This window comes from Pteropus medius, unplaced genomic scaffold, assembly GCF_902729225.1.
Source record: "Pteropus medius unplaced genomic scaffold, Ma_sr-lr_union100, whole genome shotgun sequence".
NCBI lineage: Eukaryota > Metazoa > Chordata > Mammalia > Chiroptera > Pteropodidae > Pteropus > Pteropus medius.
In genome coordinates this window covers 3,979,827-4,001,233 of record NW_024356248.1, presented here as the reverse complement: position 1 = coordinate 4,001,233, position 21,407 = coordinate 3,979,827, and the positions used below count along the sequence as shown (strand labels likewise).

At 46.1% G+C, this 21,407-nt stretch overlaps 1 protein-coding gene across 1 annotated transcript; it reads left to right on the top strand.

The window, feature by feature from the left end:
- The first annotated feature begins 90 nt into the window (after positions 1–90).
- Positions 91–10,895, top strand: SERPING1 (serpin family G member 1). The gene is made up of 8 exons (XM_039860181.1): positions 91–220; positions 722–796; positions 2,295–2,868; positions 4,344–4,478; positions 5,975–6,178; positions 6,367–6,506; positions 9,282–9,501; positions 10,406–10,895. The coding sequence occupies exons 2-8, from the start codon at positions 746–748 to the stop codon at positions 10,657–10,659; spliced, it is 1,578 nt and encodes a 525-aa protein (XP_039716115.1). The 5' UTR covers positions 91–220; positions 722–745; the 3' UTR covers positions 10,660–10,895.
- The last annotated feature ends 10,512 nt before the right edge of the window (positions 10,896–21,407 follow it).

Sequence of the window (21,407 nt, the reverse complement as noted above, 5' to 3'; positions counted from 1 at the left end):
CTCGGCCCCCACAAAGCTCGATCAAGGGGTCCAGTCCCATCTGGTTTACGGGAACTCACACCAGCGATCAATCATCCTTAATTTGTAACTGGGTAGTGTCCTGGGCCAACCAATAGAGAAGACCTACCCCCCCAACACATACACCCCACCCTCCCTGACCCCGTGGGACTGTCCACTCAGTCTGCACTGAAACTGCCCAGCGTCCAGGAGTTGGGAGCAGGTTTGCTTGGGAGGGAGAGGGGTGGGGGGGGAGGGTCTCCACATCTCTTCCTCCCCAGTTCCCTTTTATCTCTGCTGTCTGTAGGCTTCCACTGAGACCTCTGCTCTGCCCCCTCCCTCCCCCTTCTCCACCTCTCCTCTCCCCTCCTGGGGCTGTCGTGCCCGGGCCCCTCTGGACCTCCCCTCCTCCCCAAGCCTCTGGCCTCATTGTTTGGCTAGAGCAGAACCCCCGGAATGGAACAGATGGACGGACACCAGGGCCAGGGTCCCGGGAAAGGCTGGGCCAGCGGGTGCCGGGAAAGAGGAGCGTTTGGGGGAAAACAAAACAGAGGGAGGAGCCGGGGAGGAGGCGGCCGGAGCCGGGGAGAAGGTGGCCCGGAGCCGGGGAGGAGGGCCTTCGCAGAGAGGGGCTAAAGCCTGGAATGGAATGGGGGCGGGCCCCAGGGTGGGGGCTTTGGGCCCCGGGGCTCAGAGCAGGCCCTGACGCCGACTGGCTCCGCAGGTCCGGGCTGACGTCGCCGCCCAGATGGCCTCCAGGCTGACCTCGCTGACCCTCCTGCTGCTGCTGCTGGCTGGGGTGAGTGGCCCCTTCGTGGGATGGGGGCGGGGGGCTGCGGATTAACCCTTCAGGCTCTGGAGAGTGAGGAGAGCTCCTCTTGGGATCAGCCAGTGTGATCCTTGCAGCGGCATTGGTAGAAAGCGTGGAAAGAGCAGAGACTCAGAGTGACGCAGGTTCGAATTCGGGCCCGCTGTGCACCAGCCGTGGTGGCCTTGAGCAAGTCACTTCTCCGAGCCTACCTGGGCTGATTTACAAAGCGGAGAATAAAGGAGATGGCCAGTATTTTGTGATATAAAAGCGAGCGGTGGTTGTGGAGGCTGAGCTGTGGGGGGTAGGGGTTTGCCTGCTCTGAAACGCAGACTCTCCTGAGGAGCTGGAGCACGTGAAAACCCCAGGACAAGTGGCCGCAGACACACCTGGGCCTGAATGGGGATTAATCCAGTGAGAGGTCTGGGAGGTCGGGGGTGAGGGCGGAGCCCAGGGGAAAGTGGATGCTTGCATTGGCAGTGTGTTCACGTGTGTGGAAATTGGCAGTCTGTGCCCTTTGAGATTTAGAAAGTGATGAGCAGGGACCTGGAATCAGACAGAGCTTTGACTCTTAGTTTTTCCTTTGGCTTCTGGGAGACCTTGGGCCAGTTACTTATGTCTCAGCATCAGTTTCTTTGATCAGCAAAATGGGATTAATACATGGTTTCTCAGCCCGGAACTGCCAACATTTGGGGCTGGATAATTCCTCATTATGAGGGGCTGTCCTGTGCGTCGTAGGATGTTTTGCAGTATCCCAAGTCTCTCCCTGCCAGATGCCAATAGCATCTCCACCCTCCCCCCATACCTCCCTTATGACAACCAAAAATGCCTACAGATATTGCCACATGTCCTTTGGGGGCCAAAATTGTCTCTGATTAAAAGCCGCTGATCTATACTATTTCTTCCTTCCCCCTCCTCTCTTCCCATCCCCTCTTCCCTCCTCAACTTCTTCTTCCTTTCTTCCTTCTTCCTTCCTTCCTTCCTTCCTTCCTTCCTTCCTTCCTTCCTTCCTTCCTTCCTTCCTTCTTTCTGGAATGCTAATTATTTTCAATACCCACTAATGGTTGCAACCCACAATCTGAAAAACCACTGTTGTAAGGCAAAGACCACAAGTTCAAATGACTGGACTGACTAGGCAGGTGAACGCAGGAACATAGGTAAATGGCCGTGGACTCTCAGCTCCAAAATTTGGGAAACTAATTCCTATATAGCAGTAATTGCTCAGCACTATCAGAGGCCCTGCCTGGTCTTCATCTTCTGCGGAGAACATCCCGGCCCCCACCCACCTGCCTGTTGTGGTCCCCACCTACTACCCCCGTTCTGAAGGAATTAATGGTGGTGGCTCCAGGGCAGGTGCCTAACCCATCAGGCTTTTTCAGGAAGTATTTCTCAGGTACAGGAAATTGCCCACATCCTACCTTCTCTTGCTTTAAGTGTTTGAGGGGACTGTGCCTCATAGAGAAATGAGAATGAGTTTCTTGAACTGCAGGATAGAGTCTCCTCAAGTCTGAATGGCGCCAGCCACAACATCACAGACCCAAAGACCCTGCCAGAGGAAATCAAAGAAAACATCTCAGAGAAAGAGATCTCCAAGAATGGCACCAGCCACAACATCACAGACCAAAGACCCTGCCAGGGAAATCAGAAAACATCTCAGAAAGAGATCTCCGAGGATGGCACCAGTCACAACATCACAGACCCAAAGACCCTGCCAGGGGAAATCAAAGAAAACATCTCAGAGAAAGAGATCTCCGAGAATCTACTCACTCAAAACACTGTGGGCTCTTCCGCCATGCCGACAACCAACTCAACCATCCTAAGAGCCAAAACCACCATGCAACCTATCCAGCCAACCACCGCACCCACTACTGGGCCCCCGTGCCCGGAGCCTGTCACTTTCTGCTCTGAGTCAGAGAGTCGTTCAGCAGAGACCTTGTTGGGGGAGGCTTTGGTAGATTTCTCAGTGAAGCTCTACCATGCCTTCTCGGCAGTGAAGAAGGTCGAGACCAACATGGCCTTCTCCCCTTTCAGCCTCGCCAGCCTGCTCACGCAGATCCTGCTTGGTAAGAACCTGACCAAGTTCTCTCCCATGTTGGGCCCTCCTGTGAGGGTCCCCAGCTCAGACACCTACACAGCTGTGCTTCAGTGAGGAAGCTGTGAAAATGGGCCACATTATTTTGGGGGCGGGAGGGATGCATAATCTTTCTATTCTTGAACATTCATTTAATGATGATTTAATAGGTACTATTGCTTATAAAACCCTACAGACTAGACAAGAACATATAAACAAGGTGCCATATAAAACAAGAACCAACCATGGTTCAAGGTAAGGTGATAAAAGAGATGAAACCAAAGAGAAGCCTTGTGATAATGCTGCTTCCTTGCTGTGTGACCTCGGGCAGGTCACTTAACTTCTCTGAGCCTGAGGCTTCACATGTAAAATGGAGACGGTTGTATTTACCTAAGAAAATGAAGCAGATAGTAGCCCAATGCCTGGCTTGGTGGGAGGTCAAAAAAATGTTACTTCCTATGACTTCCTGAGGGATCAATGTCAAGTCCCAAGGGGTAATTACCCTAGAATAGGCACAAACAAATTGCTACAAGCAGTGGAGACAGAGCCATCACTCCAAGGGAGAAATTCCAGGAAGGCTACTAGAGATAATATGAGAACCTTCCCTCTGGAGTCCCGGAATCCTAATATCCTTAGCCTCTACCCACTATATCCTGGTAGCACACCGCCCCCCCTGCCCCGCCACACCTCCCAAGTTATGACAACCAAAGTGTCTTCAGACATTTCCAAATGTCCCCTGGGGGGGCACATTTCAGTTGGTTGGTTTCGGTTAATTTCCTTATTGCCCAGAAGATGCCGATTGAATCCTGTCTCCATCCTCCACTAATTAACTATGTGATCTTCAATGAGTAGGCTACTTAATCGCTTAAAACCTGTTTCTCATCTGCACAGTGGGGATAGTAATTGTCCTTATGGAGAAGGATTATTGTGATTCAATGACATAATAGGAGAGAAACACTTTAATGCCTGGAACCAAGTAAGTACTCAATAAATTTTATCTATTGCTGCACAAAGATGTGTACAATAAGTATTTAATAATGAATAACTGAAGTATTGAACATCCATCCTCATTTATGATGCTCTGTCTGATGTCTCCTCTTAATAGTGATCTAGTGTTTCTGCCTATAGGATGAACATTTCGTAAACTCAAACCAACTAAATAATACTATGTCGAACAGGCAGTGATTGACCAGGCTTTGAATGATGAGTGGAATAAAACTTAGGTAGAAAAATGGGAGGAGAATATTCAAAGCTCTCGAAAAGCTTAACTGATTATTTATAATTCCCCACCCCTCTCTTTCTGACATACACATTGTCTCGTGAAACCATGCTTTCAGCTGTGGTGATGTGTCATCCCTTCCATAGCAGGCGACAACCCCCCATTCCAGCTCGGTCCCTCAAAAGTGGTTTTGAATGGTGGGCCCCCACACCTCCTGCAGGTGGTCCTCATCTCCACTCTTTGTTTAGGGGCTGGGAACAGCACCAAGACAAACCTGGAGACCACCCTCTCCTACCCCACGGACTTTGCCTGCGTCCACCAAGCCTTGCAGGCCTTCACATCCAAAGGCTTCACCTCAGCCTCTCAGATCTTCCACAGCCCAGGTGAGTGCCTGGGGAAGGGTGGCAGCTGCTGAGCAGGGTCCTGAGGGGATTCTGAAGGGGACCCAGCATTGAGGAAAGAGGACAGAGAGAATGTTAGAGCTGGAACATCGCAGATGGACTGCAGAGCAAGTGAGGGCCTCAGCAGACTTATGGAGTGGCTCCAGGAGCTGGGTAGTTCCCCTGGGGAGAGTTTGGGCAAATCACTTGCATTCATCAACTCTGTTTAGAATAAGAGTTCCTGAACAGATAGGGCTAGATAGCTTATAGAAGCAAACAAACAAACAAACAAACAAACAGATGTTAGCTAACATGAGTCAGGGGAATCTTGGGGTTCCTAGTCTTTGTGCTTTTTTTGTATTATATCTATTTTTTGTCATTTACATGTGTTAGATTATTAAGTAGGTAATAAGAACAAAATGATCTAATATAATTGGTTTCAAATTTTGTTCCCCAGAGCCCCAGGGTTCGGCAGAGCTGCTTTGGGAGTCATGATGGGAGTTGGGGGATCAGGGTGGTTGAGTAAGGTGGGGTACCACTTCCCGTGAGCGGGAGATGGAGCCACATGGGCTCGGAATTCATACCAGCCTCAACCAGAGCCCTTTTATATTGTGGGCTTCAGATATGACTTTATTTGCAAACACAGTTCTGCCGTTTAATAAGATTTGAAAACTATAGATCTCGTCTGACCCCCTCTTTAAATAAAGGAGAATTTTTTTCTGTCCTTTTTTTGATTTGTAGAAGTAATACGCATTCTTTGTAGAAACTGAGAAATATATAGAAAAGCAAAGAGAAAGCAAGAAAGAAAACTCACCTAATACTACCGTGTCTAAAAAAAAAAATCCTCTTTTTTTAAATTAAGTTTATTGGGGTAACATTGCTTAATACAATTATATAATTTTCAGGTGTACATTATAATTTGACATCTGTATATTCTATTGTGTGTTTACCACTAAAACCCTCTTTTTAGAGATGGGAAAATATGGCTCAGAGGTGTTCAAGTAATGTTGCATTTACTTACTTGCTATAAATCAGCTTTATCCTCTGTCTTGCTAGGTTGGTGGAAAATACAACTGTATTCAATATTAGTTGTTTAGTCCAGGAAATGTTTCTCTTTCAAACACTATTTTCCTTAATGGACATGGGCTTTGGAGAGCAAAAGCCAGGAAGTCTTGTTACAAACTTTCCCCGAGACCAGAAAGCGGACTCTGCTCCCCCTTGAATTAAGGAACGAGAAGGAAAATGACAGGCTAACGGAAGTTCAGATCTCAAAGAGTTATCTTGCCGAGCCATGGTCACATGGCAAGCAGAAGCAGCAAAGCCTTAGAATGAGTTCTGCTCCAAGTTCAGGGTTTGCTGGCTTTGGGCCTCATTGTAAGAAGAGTGGGCTGGACCCCTACTCCAACATGCTACGCTGAGTGAGCACAAAGAGCGAAGGGAAGAGGGTGTTCAGGGGACTCTTGCCTCCTTTTTTTACCTGCCCACCCTCCACCCCCCAGACCTGGCCATAAGGGATGCCTTTGTGCATGCCTCTAAGAGCTTATATGGCAGCAGCCCCAGAGTCCTGGGAAATGACAGCAATGAAAACCTGAAGCTCATCAACACCTGGGTGGCAGAGAAGACTAACCAAAAGATTGGCCAGATTCTAGACAGCCTGCCCTCCGACACTCGCCTCATCCTCCTCAACACAATCTACCTGAATGGTAAGGGGGCCCTGGACCAGGTCACCTGCCCATCCTGAGTCCTTCCTCCTCCGCTGGCTTCAGAGCCCACCCAAGCTCCACAGCTGGATCCCATTGTACCCACCCCACCCCTTGCTAACAGGGATTTTAGCTTTTCATCCTTTCCCCACCTGCATTAGACTAACCCTCCCCCTCTCTCTTTCCTCCAGCCAAATGGAAGATAACATTTGATCCCACAAAAACTAAGAAGGAGCGCTTTTACCTCAAATCCTCTGAGATAAAAGTGCCCATGATGATTAGCAAAAAGTACCCAGTGGCCCATTTCACTGACCCGACTCTGAAAGCCAAGGTAGGTTCTGGGCTCTTCCCACTCCTGTTTCAGAGCCTCTTGTGTGTCCTGATCTCGTTTCTGCTGTGGTTCCATCAGTTTAGGGTGTACCCTTACTAATTCATCATTTCTATTCCTTCCCTCTGTATTTCCACCCTGTCTTTTTCCCTTCCCCCCTCTCCAGCCTTGGCCGAGGCAGGCATTGTTTATGTTAGGCTGGAAAGCAGGATTCTAAAGTTTCTTCATTCATCTCTACTGCACTGAGTAGCAAAAAGTGAGTCACGTTTCTATGCAGCGCATCTGATGTGTGCACGCCTGTGCAGCATGCATATGTTTGTGTACACGCGTATAGGTATATTTGTGTGTGCCAGCACGTGGTAAGCATGTGTGTGTGCATGTCTTAAATGGCTTACGTTTCTTAGCAGAAATCGAACCGTATAATTTCAGTGGGCGGGTGGGGAGGGAAGACAGAATCTGGAGCCCGGAGGATTCTAGTTAGTAAACTGTCTTACGTCAGATATTTCTGCCTTGTTAGGTCAGCAAGACACAGACCTATGAGATAGGAAACAATGGGAGACACCCAGGGACTTAGTTCCAGGCTGACATGCCAGGTTTGTGTCCACTTTGGGAGGTGTCCTTAGCTTCCCCTCTGCCCACAGCGTTCTTCGCTCAGGTTTTCACATAACTTGTTACTTCTGTTCTTCCAGGTGTCAGCTCAGAGGTCACTTTGGTGGAGGGGACTTCCCCCTCCTTAAAGTAACCCCCTCCTCACCTTGTAACATCACCCCATTTTGTTGTGTTTGTGGTATTTGTTGCTATCTGAAATGATGTTATTTGCTTATTCGATTACAATATTCTCTGTCTCTCTGAGATATTATCTCTCCGCTTGGGAACAGAGAGACCTTACCTGTCTTGTTTATACCACATTGTCCCCAGTGCCTAGACAATGCCACATATAAGAAGTGCTCATTATATGTTTGCTGAATAAATAAATGAATTCAGTGAAGGGTGCTAACATGAGTGGCTGGAAAGACTTCATGAAGGAAGTTACTTTTGCCCATTCATGCTCATTTCCACCCAGTCATCCAGCCCTATTCAGTGAATTTGACCATTCATAACTATTTAACAAAACCAGAATAGCATATGTATAAGGCAGAGGAAAGTGAATATACATGGCACGGTCCAGCCATGGCTCTAACTCATTGTGTGTGGGGGGAGGGTGTCAGCGTGAAGTCTTTTTGGTGCCAAAGGAGCCCAAAAAACAGTTCCTTGGATTTTAAATGAATCGTTGATTTAATGTTTTAATGTTATAATTTCAAAATCAAAATCTTACTTAAGCTTTTTAATTTTAAGCAAATTTATTACATTATTTATAATTTTATATAAACACAATTTTGTTTATTCTCTAAGCTGCTTTGAACAGATTAAACTTGAAACCATTTGTTTCATTTACAAATATGGTTAATTAATATTCCCCAAAGCATTTCGCGTTTATATGTATACTTTACAAATTTAATATACTTGATTTTTTTAAGTATGCCATATACCTGACAGGGCAGAATTACAATCCTGCTTCGCTATATCTTCCTAGCACCTAAAGCCTAATTGTAAACTGAAAATTAAATTTAAAGAATAAATCGACTTTCATTCAACATCTCAACGCCATCCTCAAAGTTAGTGAAATTATGCTACACCTTTTCGCTTAAAAGCATAAAACTAGCATGTCTGAGTCTCTTTAAAACTATAAACACTATTTTAAATAATAAACAGAGTTTATCCTGAATTTATCATCTGGTGTTAATATTATGGAGTTGGTTCACTTTGTCCTTATACTTAATTCTAAGTCTTCCTGGGACTTGAGTATTTACCCAACTAAGGGGATTAGATTTATCAATTCAGGGATGCTGAGGTTACTGCCTTAGAAATTCAAGACCATATATGGTACTCCCTTGCTAGAGATTAAAGGTCCATATGCAAGGCCTGAAGAATGCAGACTGCCCAGATGAGCATATCCTATATTGTCTAAGGTTTCTCAGCCTTGGCACTGTTGACATTTTGAGTTGGACAATACTTTGTCATGGGGTGCTGTCCTGGGCATTGTAGGATTTAGCATCATCCCTGACTTCTACCCACCAGTAGCACCATGAGCCCCCTCTCCTGTCCCACCCAAATGTGACAACCGAAATGTCTCCAGATACTGCCAAATATCCACCCTTGGGGGCCAAATTCACCCTTGGTTGAGAACCCCTATATTAAACCCACGGGTCCTACAGTTCTCACTTTTGTCTGGCCGTCAGTGAAAGTCCTTCAACGGCCAACTGGAAAAGTAAGCTGGAATCAGCTTGTACACAATCTTGAATGCCACACTAAGAGATTTATATTTATACTTAATCTCATAGGCAGCAAGGAGCCATACGTCTTTAAAAGGACTGACCTGGTAACTGGTGATATCTTATGCACATTATATTTTTTATGCATAACACACTTGAGAGGAAAGGAACAGGACTCGGAGACATCACGTCACTTGCCTGTATTACATAGCTCGTCAGTAGCAGAGTCGGGGTGTGATCCTTGGCCCGCATGATCAGAAACGTGTGTTCATCCTTCTGCAAATCACCAGCGCAGAGTCAGACCAGCACTGTTCCCCGAGCTGGCATCCCCGTTTCGTGGCAAAGCCTGGGAGCCTAGGTCTGTCTGCTGCTTGTTGAAGTCGTACAGACTCCAGCAGCGGGCTGAAGATCAGCCTTGGGACCCAGCAGATAGGAAGACTAATAAGGTTCACTTCTTGTTCTCCAGGTGGGGCAGCTGCAGCTCTCCAACAACCTGAGCTTGGTGATCTTGGTGCCCCAGAGTGTAAAACACCGTCTCGAAGACATGGAAGAGGCTCTCAGCCCACAAGTCTTCAAGGCCATCATGAGGAAGCTGGAGATGGCCAAGTTCCAGCCCACTCTTCTGATGATGCCCCGCATCAAAGTAAAGACCAACCAGGACATGTTGGCAGTCATGGAGAAACTGGGTGAGCCCCGGCAGCTCGGGGTTGCTCCCAGACCATCGGAGGAGAAAAGCGGGGGTCCCTAAAATGCATTTAGCACTCTGAGTATTTTTTACTTTTATAATTTCAGGTTGTCCCTCAATCCTATGAGTTAGAGGGGCAGGTGCTTTTATCCCATTAGATCATTAAGGAAATGACTCAGAAAGTTTACACGACTTAACCAAGGTCCTTTGAGCTAAGTTAGAAGTGAGCCAGAACCCCAGTCCAGATCTCCAGGTCTCTCAACTGTTTCCACTATGGATCACTGTGATGGAGACACTGGGACAGGTGACTAAGGTGAGCCTTGGATGCTGCTGCCCCCCCAGACGTTTCATGACACTCAACCACCCCACGGAATATGCAAGAAGTAATCTGGACAAGAGGGTCTAGAGGCTTCTGAATTTAGGAGAGGCTACAGAAACTCCATTCTCTAACCTTTGGCCTCGCTTCCTGATCTTTGATCTCATGTCCAGATATATCACTTCATTTTCTGTTAAAGAACTTGACCTCCTAATAGATGATCTTGTTTCCTAGTATATGACATCACACCTTTGCATGTGACCTCATTTGGTAACATGGGTCCTCTTTCTGATATAATACCTCACTTCCACGTGTTTGGTTGACAAGGAAGCAGTGACATTCTTTTTCAGGATTTTGCAGGGCGCAGGTGGAGGCAAGGCCTCTCCCCAGTTGAGAGAAAGTGGTGGTTAGGATGACGATGGGCCCACTGACAGAGCATCCCATGAACTGGACCAGAAGGCGTGATCTATTTTTTTTTTTTTTGATAAGCAAGGGGGAGGGGAAGAGAGGACTGGGACTTGGGAAAATTCAGGAGCTGAGGGTTTTGTGCCAGTCTTTGACTCATTGTTTTTCTCTGGTCACGCCCTAGAATTCTTTGACTTTTATTACGACCTCGACCTGTGCGGGCTGACAGAGGACCAAGATCTTCAGGTGTCTGCGATGAAGCACCAGACCGTGCTGGAGCTGACGGAGACAGGGGTGGAGGCGGCGGCGGCCTCAGCCATCTCTGTGGCCCGTACTCTGTTGGTCTTTGAAGTGCAGCAGCCCTTCCTCTTCCTGCTCTGGGACCAGCAGCACAAGTTCCCTGTCTTCATGGGGCGGGTGTATGATCCCAGGGCCTGAGACCTTCCCCTCGGGCCCTCAGCTCTCCCAGTGACAGCCCTGCCGCCACCTGCCTGGACTTGCCCCCGGCCACCTCCCACCTCTGGTGTCTTCTGTCCTTCACCTGGTGGGCTCCCTCAGGTTCTGGTGAAGGGACCTGCTTCTAGCATCCCTTCCCTATGACGCTCCAAACCACTTTTTGCAGCTTTCTCCGGTTTGAGTTCACTAAACTACAAATAAAACCTGGCAGACCATGACTTTCTCTTCCATTTGCCTTTCAGTTTTGAAGGACAAGGACCACCATGTCCCCATGTCAGCCAGCTATTGCCTCGTAATAACTAGTGGCTTCAAACGAGAATCGCTCGTTTCACTTAAGCCTCAGGTTGGCAAAATGGTTTTACAGATCCGGGCTGGACCTGGTTGATCTTTCTCAGGCTTGCTTACACACCTGCAGTAGTTGGCAGGGTGATAGTTGAGGGAAGACTAACCTACAGCGGCCTCAGGTGAGACACCTTGGCTGTTCTCCACATCTGCATCCCTCCAGCAGGCTCGCCTGCAGGGGCAGAATTCCAAGAAGGGAGTCAGAAACGGGCCATCGTTTTCACACCTCTGCACCTCTGTTTGCATCAAGTTTCCCATCAGCCAAAGCAAGCAAGTCACATGGCCAGACCTGGAGTTTGGAGTTGAAAAGCACTGGAGAGTTACAGGGCAGAGTCATTAATTGGAGGCTATTCATGCAATCTGTTTATCACCGTCCCTATCCCCCTTATTTGTCTGGGACAACGGTAATAACAGTAGCTGACGCCATTGGGAACTTACACAGGCGGTCTGTCAAGAGCTTTGCAGACATCCCTCCTCACAACTTTATATGGTAAACGCGCGACTCAGAGGCTAAGTCTCAGAGTCATGCAGTTAGGAAATGGCAGGACTGGGGTTCAAAAGCACATCTTGGTGACTCTAAGCTCATGGCCATGCTATGTCTCTCTGCTCTTCCATCTTAAAAATCCTGCCTTTTCTTCATATTTTCTTGAGTTGTTCAACAAACATAGTGCCCATCAGTCTGCACTATGCTAAGTGCAGGGGATGTAAAGATGACAAACTAGCACCTGCCTTCAAAACCTACAGCTTGAGACAGCGAGGAAGATAGATTTTTAACCCAGAGCAGAGCGTTCTTTCTTGTCATCTCTGAAGATATCTCATAATATGCGCTATCTCATTTCTAGTTTATTCTCATTGACTCACTGATGCTCTGCCTCTTAGCCTTCTCTCTCTCTCTTTCCCTTTCTCCTAATCCCATTTTTGTCTCAACTCTGTCTCTATTTGTCCCCTTTTCTCCATCCACTATGTCTGTCTTGTATTTATTTTTATTAAGTATGCAGTACATTGGTTAGACATTTATATAGTTTACGAAATGATCCCCCCGCTTACTCTGTCACTCATCTGGCTCTACACGTAGCCAGTGCATGACTGCTAACTACATTCCCTATGCCGTGCTCCCAGCCCCCCGTGACTGTCTTCTCTCCCCATTTTCCCCTCTCCCAGGTAGTGTCGTCAACCCCAAAGGGCCGACCGATTTCTGGGTTTAGCCCTCTGGCTGCTGGTCGGATCATCCTCGGCCCTTCTCACTCACCTGCTTGCCTTCAGCTCTCACTCAAGACATTCAAGTTCACAGCCACAAACAGTGCAGAGGTACCTGTCTCCTCACCCGCCCCCAGACGATAATAGGGATCTGGGCATCAACCCACAGATATTTCTCAAGCATCTGCCCTACACAGAGACTTGATTCGCTAATAGGGTCTCAGCTTACGTCAAGCTAGTCCTGCCCAAGATATTTGTATGGGGTGAGTCCTTTCCTTAAGGCCCTCAGAGGGACCAGGATATATGTTCACGTCATTGCTGCCCCTACTTCAAGGACTTCTGCCAACTGCAGAGTCTAGTTTCCCAGTTCCCGCTCTCACAGACTACCCTAGTGATAAGGAGAAACTGAGGCATAGAGGCAGAATAGTGACTGACCTAGTTGGGTTCTGCAGCCAGGCTGGCTGCTCTCAGCCCTCTGCGCTGGTCCCCTTGTCTATGGCCTGAGCTGGATGCCAAGTTCCCAGCTGAAATGTAAGATGGGAGGTGACCCAAGCTTCCACTGTGCTCTTCCTAGTTTACGCATGCTTCGGTCGAGGTCAGGAGGTTCTGAGAGGGGAGGAAAGAAGACTGGGTTTGAGGATCATTCATGGCTTATCTCCTACCCCATCATTCAGTCATTCATCTGCTACCCCTTGCTTCCCGCTTCAGGACCTGGCTCCCCACGCAGGCAGAACCTCAGGATGCCAGGTCCCAGGTCAGAGGCCTTCCTTGTAGCTCAGTCCCCCAGGCAAGGCTAAGAACCAAACGGGAGTCATCCAGACTTGGCTTGTAGCCCTGGGGGCGTGGAGAGATCACCACTTCACATCAGGCTTGATTAGCAGAATGATCTCTGCCTGCCCTTCCCTACTTAGTGCCCCAAAAGACAAGTCTCTCAGGCTGCTGGGAAGATGCCAAATTCCTGCCTGGGCTGGTCCCACATTGATTCTTCTGTGAGAAAATGTTGAAAGCAAAGACACCTCTCAAATTCAGGAAGACTCCCCGCTTCCTGGGGGAGATGCTGACATGATGAAATGTGACTGAGCACTCAGGAGATGAGAAATTACCTGCACAGTGCTTTGCAAATGTTTTAGCCCTCCCCTGCCCTATCATGAGAGCCAGGTATTATTCCTGTTTGTGAGATAAGGAAACTAAAATTCAGAAAGGTTAACTAACTATCCAAAGGTCACACAGCTGTACAGTGATCCCATGTCTGAATTCAAATGTATTTGGTGTCTTGTTTGGCCAGGTTTATTTCCTTTCTGCCCAAACCAGACTATAAATCAGTTCTGGTTTTTTTATGCCCTGCACCATGTGCCCCCACTAGGCCCATCAAAGTGCCTTACACACACACACGCACACACACGCAATCCATTGAGTGAATAACTGAATCACCATATCCAGTAAGGGGAAAGAGAAGATTCTTATTCATCTGGAAAGAGTAGAAAATCTGGAAATGAAGAGAATTTAAATACTTTCTGTTCTGAGATTTTTCTTGTAAGAGGCCATATGTCACTTATTTTGGGGTGGGGGGGGTTGTTTGTTTAAAACAATAAACATTTATTTAGCTCATGAGTCACTGAGTCCGGTGGGCCTGGCAAGTTTACGGTGGCCTTGGTTATGTGCCTGTTGCAGTCAGCTGGGGGCTAGCTAGCTGGGAGATCTGATGAGGTTTGGCTTTGTTGAACGTGTATATTTTCTTTCACATGTCTTGAGCCTTAGCTGAGACGAATCAGCTGACAGGCTTTGCTCCATTTGGTCTCTCGTCTTCCAAGGTGCTAGTCTGGTTATTCATATGGAGGTTGCAGGGGACATAAAGTGAGCCGAAGGATGCAAGAGGCACTTCCCTCTTGAGTCTGAAGCTAGAAGGTAATATAGCATCACTTCTGCCTCATTCTATCGACCAAAGCAAGTCATGAGATCAGCTTAGATTAAAAGAGTAAGAGAAAAGTCCCCATTTTTAAAGAAAAGACCTGCAAAGTCATTCTACAAAAGGCGTAGATATAAAACAAAAACATGAATAATTGTGACCACTTTTCCATCTACCATAGTGGTCTTACATGTTTGTAGGGAAACTCTTAGCAATTTTCCCCAGCAACTTGCTGCTCTGAGATTTCCCTTAACGAATCAAGAGCTTTTTGTCTGTATCATGATATTAGAAATGATTTATTATGGGAAGTCTCAAATTGCTTGCATGTAATTTTACTCTTTTCTGCTTTCTCTGACACGCTTAACAAACCCTAGTTCCTCTATATTTGTGTGTCACTTTTGAGAAAGACAGAGGGCCATACACGCGCGCGCGCACACACACACACACACACATCTGCGACCCTCCCCCCAGTACCCTGCAGTAGTACTCTGAGACAGACAACAAACTGTTGTTCCAGTGATCTGCTTCCCCTTCCCAAAGACACAATCTTCCCCACACGTGGTTTGGTTGAGGGCGTCCTGAGAAAGAGCCCTGAAATGTAAGGGTCCATTGCAGTTAGTCCTTGCTGCCACATGGTGTCACTGTTGAAACTTTGTCTTGCATAGCCTTTTGGATACTTGTAACTTCCTGTGAGGTTCCATATTCTTAAACCAACTGTGGGGATTTAAACTTTGATTCCAAAATTTACAGTTCACACTCCCAAAGATCAATACGTTCAGGTTCTGCCTGGATTCCAGAAGGCTTTTGACCTGAGCCACACTCTGCGTCAGCACCAGCCCTTAGCGCCCATGTCGATAACCACAGAACTATCTAACAGGATCGAGCATTTACCAAGCTGTCAGGTGCTGCTACATGAGAATTTCATGGATTACATAGATTCGTATAAGGGGAGATGATACCTTATGAAAAGGTGTTACTTAAGACATCAAATAATTCAAGACTTACATAATTCGACACTATATTTTCCAGAAGAATAATTGTAAAAGTTAGGGGGAAAGGAATCTTCAACCTTTGTAGAATATTTTTGCCTTTATGCTATTTTTTGTTAAATGCTAAACACTAAAATCTCTAATGTTTCACAGAGGAGGCATTCCTAAGTTAACTGCTTGGCCTGTCATGACAGTTTTGGGGCTTTTTCGTGTTTTATCATATCTAACTTCCATTACAAAGCTATCGATTTTGGAGAGTGTTTTTTGGCATTTGTGCCACCACTTAATGAACTCTAAGGTGACATCATCATTCTAGGATACAGAAAATATTTTAAAGGATAATGCCGAATATTAAAATCACAGCATGTTAGTCATTAATGTCACTATCAGAAGTGATGAAAAACATAAACAATAGCTTGAGTCACATGATATGAACATTGACAGCAGTTATTTGCTTTTGCAGCTCAGGTGACCCCGTCTTGTGGCAATAGTTGGCAACAGTCTACAACCCACTCAGCTCACCAATTGTAAAATCAAGCAACTCTGATGATTTTTTTTTAATTTAGGGGAATTTGAAGTTTTTCAAATTTGCTTCATTCAAATTTACATAATATATGTTAGCACCACACTGTTTTTATCTCCTTTCTGTAAATGAAAAATAAAGCCCAAGAGAGCAATTAACCCACTCTTTCGAGGGCTCATAGCCGGTGAAGAGCGGAGTTGAGAGGAGACCTCGGTACTTACTAACCTAGATTCCGTGTCTCTCAAAGTGACGTTATTTGTGAGAACTTACCGATATTCTTTGTCCTAAGCCTGGGTTGAAATTACTCTCATTCATCCCAAAAGCTCTCTACAATTTTGAATCTCTGGAAGAATTGTTGGAGAGATGTGAATTCCCCTTATGCCAGAAAAAGAACTTGTACAGATTGGGACAAATCTGCCATCCTGACCTGCTTAGGCTACCAGGGGCCTCAGGAAGTGGCAGCATTCAGAGAGGCATGGACGCTGGTTATTTCTTCCTTCTGGACAGGGGCTGCCTGCCTTTTGAATAACTCAGAGGGATCTGACAAGTGACTTCTTGAAACTGAAAGTCTGCTTCAAGTGATCCAGAGAAAAGTCTAGCATTTTAGACGTTCCTCTCATTGCACATTTAATCTTTGTCTTGACTAGCAATGTAGCACACATGCACGCTCATATACATATAAGTACATGTGAACATATATGTATGCAGAGATGTTCATACGTGAACTAATACAAGAGTCACAAATATATACATATACTCACATGCCCATGTATGTACAAAAGCACGTGCACACCAGCCTTTGGGAGTCTGTGCCGGAGTTTTAGGGCAAACTTTACATCCAGCCCAGCCCCCATCCCTGAGCAGGGCTTCCGGGCATGAAGGCGCAGGGAACACTCCCTCCAGGGAAGAATCTCAGAGCCAGTCAGCACTAATTACAAGCCATAGAATCAGCTCATCCATCATCCTGGAGTGGCAGGCTGGCTGTGGGGCCCACCTCCTGGCCTCCCAGCCCCCCATCCCATTCCTCTCCATTTCTCCTTGAGTGACCGCTGATGGCTCCTCAGAGTAAGAAGCAGTGTTTTAGTTGAGTATCAGTCCTCTCCAAAATCATAAACGTGGGCATGCCTTGACTCAGCAGCTAGCCTTCTGCTCTGCTCGCTACAGACTGAGAGCTCACGGAAACTGCCCCCATGTCCTCCCGTGCATAATCCCCTTTCAACTGGGCTTTTACCACGTGCCCCACACGGAGCTCCATCTTTAGCATTTCACTGCAACTTTGACATAATCCTGTGACTTGGTATTATTTTGCCAGATTCGCAAGTGAAGAAAAAGAGCCTCTAAGATATAATTCACTCAGGGTGACCCAGCTGGAAAACTAGATATTCAAACCAGTCTGTTATTTGTATACCCCAGGATCCCAGCGCTTCTCCCATGCTGGTGGTGGCTCCCCAACTCTGCCGTGTCAGTTTGAAAGGCCAGTTTATTGCTGAGCATGTCCTCTTAGAAACCCTACGGCACTTCTTCCTTATCTTCTCTCTTAAATCAGCTTAAGAGCCAAAGTCTGAAGGAGCCTCGCGGTGGGAGACCAGACACCAGCACCAAGGGCCAAAGGTCAGGGGCTGAGCAGAAAATGCACAGCACCAGCCAGCCAGGATGAGATGGGGGAGGGGAGAGGGCTGGAGAATGGCCACGCTGAGGACCGAGTTGGTGTGGACACAGCTTGCCTGACTGTTGGTGGCTTCAGGGTATAGCATCAGAGCCAACTCCTGTGCTGCCGCCACAACCAGACTGTCAGCCCTGGATGCCCAATTCCTGCTCCTCAAACTGTGCTTCCTGGGGACCGAGTGTCCTGGGGGGTGCCTCTGGGGCCCCTTCAGAGGCTGAGGCCGGGGCAGTGTGGGTCTCATTAGGAAAATCTGCTTTCTCACTGAAATAATTTGGGAAACCTGGGAGACCGAGACCACCCATGTCTTTTTGACATTGTCCTCAGCTTCAATCACAGAGCCTAGCACCTACGGAGCTGGCATTCAGTATCTATTGTCTGAAACAAAGGAAAGCAAAACAAAAAAAAATGCCTTTCTGAACTCTGTTCACTTATTTAAATGCTGCAGTTCCTCTAAGTCCAGTGTAAACCCCCATCCCTCAGCCTTGTCCTCTGCTCTTCCCAGCCGAGTGCATCTCTCCTTCCTCTAAACTCCATGCTGAACATGTGCGGTCTTGTATTTTTTGTACCACGTTTACGAGTATTTGCTTTTTCACTCCATCTACTAGGAAGCTCTTTAGGAACCTGATGTAGTCTGTGCTTCTCTGATACCATCTATGCTTATGAATGCACTTCGGCTTTACAAATGACGATTTCGATGTTAGTCTCATTTTATGTGGCTCCTTGGTAAACCATTGGAGGAAAGGAAATCAAAGCATAGCGTCTTATATTTATTATCGGCTTGGGTTTTGCCTTTACAAATCGTCTCTCAACGTGGGAATTACACATCTGAGTTTGGGTGGTCTTTCCTCCTTGCTGCTGCCCCAGGCCTTTGATCCTTGGGTCAGGATTTAGGACTCCACTGACTGATGGCTTCAGTCAGGACTGGGGGATGGTTCTGCATCTTTCATGCAAGTAAGCATTTGGAGTCTGGAATTTTAGCTGCTCTAGAATTAAACGATGTGACAGTCTTATGGGATTGTCTTTCCTTACTTATTCAAATAAACCACCCAAAGAAAATCTATATTATTATCCTACAGGGTCTTTTCCCTTTTCTTTTCATTGATATGTAGTATCTGTAGAATTCTTACATCCATCCACTCTGTTTCCACCTAAGATGTTTAACTTAACAATTATTCACATATAGAAAAAACAAACAAACAAACGTGAAAGCCCCCACCCCGAGGGCATTGCAAGAAAGGAGGAAACTAGTCTCTGATAAGAAGCACCAGCCCTGCAGCATCATTCACAATAGCCAAGAAGGTGGAAGCATCCTAAAGGTCTACTGGATGAAAAATATGTGGATTTAAAAAAGGTGGTATAAACGTACAATGGAATATTATTCAGTCTTAAAAAAGAAAAAAATCCTGCCATATGCTACAACATGGATAAAACTTGAGGATGTTATGCTAAGTGAATAAACCAGTCACAAAAAGACAAATATTATATGACTCCATTTATATGAAGTATCTAAAGTAGTCAAATTCTTAGAGAGTAGAATGGTGGCTGCCAGGGGCTGGAGGGAGGGAGAGAGGAGGAATTATTGTCCACTGGGTGTAGTGTTTCAATTTTGCAAGATGAAAAAGTTCTAGAAATCTGTTGTACTATATGCACAGTACAGTGCATGTAATTAACACTACTGTACACTGAAAAGGATTAAAAGAGTAAATTATATGGTACATGTGTTTACCACACACACACATGCACATGCATACACACACACACACACACACACACACACACACACAAAGCACCACTCAAGGGTAATAACTCTGTCCCAGGGATTTCCCAGTAGTAAAATACTCACCACGACCATGCACAATGGGTACCATTTTCCTCTTAATAAAGAGAGGAAAGGAGAAGTCCAGAGACGTATTTGAAGCTAGAGCCATCTGACTCTAGCAGCCGTGCTTTCTGACCATGTCTCAGACTCTTCTGCCCTCAGCTGGCATTGGGCTGGTGACCATCACTCCATAGATGAGAGCTGTGAGTGGGGACATGAGTTCAGAGGGGTTTCTCTGGTTTGGCAAGGCAAGACTTTCTATGTCAGACCACCTCCCCAGCCATGTCAACTGTCTCCCCCAATAAGTTCCCCATTTTTTCCTTCGTAATAGAACCTCTGATTTTCAGCTGGTTACTTGGCTGCCTGAAATAAAGACTTCCTCCCTTAAAGCTAGCTGTGGCCATGTGACTAGGTTCTGGCTAATGGGATGTAAGCGGGGGTATCATAGGTAACTTTTGTAAGAGGGTATATATACCCTTTTTCAGTCCTCCTTCCTCCCTTCTGCCGGCTGGGATAAAAGATGATGGCTGGAGCCCGAGTGGCCTATATGGGCCATGAGGTAGATGTTATTCTTAACTGATAACCCAAACCATAGCAGGTTGATACCATCCTGTGAGGCCCTTGTGTACAATAAGCATATCTGATTTATCAATGCTGCTTCTGCTGCACATGGGAGAGATTCGAAGTCATCCCACTGGTCCCGGCATGTCTAGTAGAACCCACATCCTTCAATGCTTATGACTGGATAAAATCACAAGATACCAAGAGCCCACAAAGTATAGAGGTTTCTGAAGATAAACATTTACAAATTAGAAGCTGAGTTCATTCACTTCTCCAGTTTCCTCACTTATTCATTCATCCTACAAGTATTAATTGAATGCCTGCTACGTATCAGGCATTGTTTTAGCACTGGAAATACAGTGTTGCACAAGACAGATGAGTCTTTGTCCCCAGCCCCCCCCCCAAATGTGCACTTTCGCGGACTGATAACATCTTCCTTCCACTTCCCACCATGTGATGTGAAATGTTCCAGGGTATGTGGGGGGAGCAGGGAAGGACTGAAATGTGGGAGGAATTTTGAAATGTGGCCAAGAAGGAGCAATTTTCTCCTGCCCCAGATTTCCTCAGAATGTCCCATCTTGGAGGGACATAGGAGACATTTCTGCCCTGGCTTGTGCTGGTGCTTGAGGTTGAGAGAGCTATAATATGAAGTCAATAACTCACCTAGAAATCTACCAACTAAGCCAGTTTTTAAGTTTCTCTGGGTATCCGAAGGGCCCTAGGTATCCTAAAAGGATTTCTGGCAGCAGTAATTGGCAAATATGGTGAGTTCACCAGGGAGAAACCTGTATTTTGTAAACCCAAATCATGGCATGGGTCTGAGAAGTCCCTATACCTATGAAGTCCACTAAAACTGAAAACAGAACTCTCCCCAAATATAGATTTGGAGCATATGACATTGTATCATATTAGCTAAGCCCATCACCCTAAAACTCTTTGACTGCTTGAAATAATAAATCTAGCAGTTCATTGCAGCACTATTCACAATACTCAAGATTTGGAAACAACCTAAATATCCATTGACAGTTGTATGAATAAAAAATATATATATGGTGTGTACACACACACACACACACACATATGGTATATACATACAGCAGAGTATTATTCAGCCTTAAAAAAAAGAATGAAATTCTGTAACATGTGACAACATGGATGGACCTTGCGGACATAGGCTAAGTGAAATAAGCCTGTCACAGAAATACAAATCTACATGATTCCACTTACATGAGATATCTAAAATAGGCAAGCTCTTAGAATCAAAGAATTAAGTAGTGGTTACCAAGATCTCGAGGGAGGGGAAATGAGGAGTTACTAATCAATCAGTGTAAAGTTTCAATTAAGCAAGATGAATAAGTCCTAGAGATCGCACCGATGGTCAATGATACTTTATCGTACATTTTAAATTTTTTCTTAAGTGGGTAGATCTTGTGTTAAGTGTTTGTTAAGTGTTCTTACCACAATAAAAATAAATTTTAAAAAATAAGTAAATCTGGCAGTGAACCAACACTTTATCGGGGAGTTCTGATTGCTGGTCCCGAGAAACTTCCATTCCATCCGGGGATACAGGACAAGAAAAGATGAAAGGCACAATCTCTGCTGTCAGGTTGGCTTTCGGTCTGGTGGGGAATCTGATATCAAAAAACCCTAACTACCTGAGGCAGAGGTGCAGCTAGAAAGGCTGGGAGGGATGAACTGGGAATTAGCCTTGAATGCCATGCTAAGAA

What these genes read in the sequence shown, in the direction of transcription:
- SERPING1 (XM_039860181.1), top strand. Translation starts at nt 746, where the DNA reads ATGGCCTCCAGGCTGACCTCGCTGACCCTCCTGCTGCTGCTGCTGGCT. An exon ending in TGCTGCTGCTGCTGGCTGGG is followed by an intron (nt 797 to 2,294) that starts GTGAGTGGCCCC and finishes CTTGAACTGCAG; the next exon opens with GATAGAGTCTCCTCAAGTCT. An exon ending in CAACACAATCTACCTGAATG is followed by an intron (nt 6,179 to 6,366) that starts GTAAGGGGGCCC and finishes TCTTTCCTCCAG; the next exon opens with CCAAATGGAAGATAACATTT.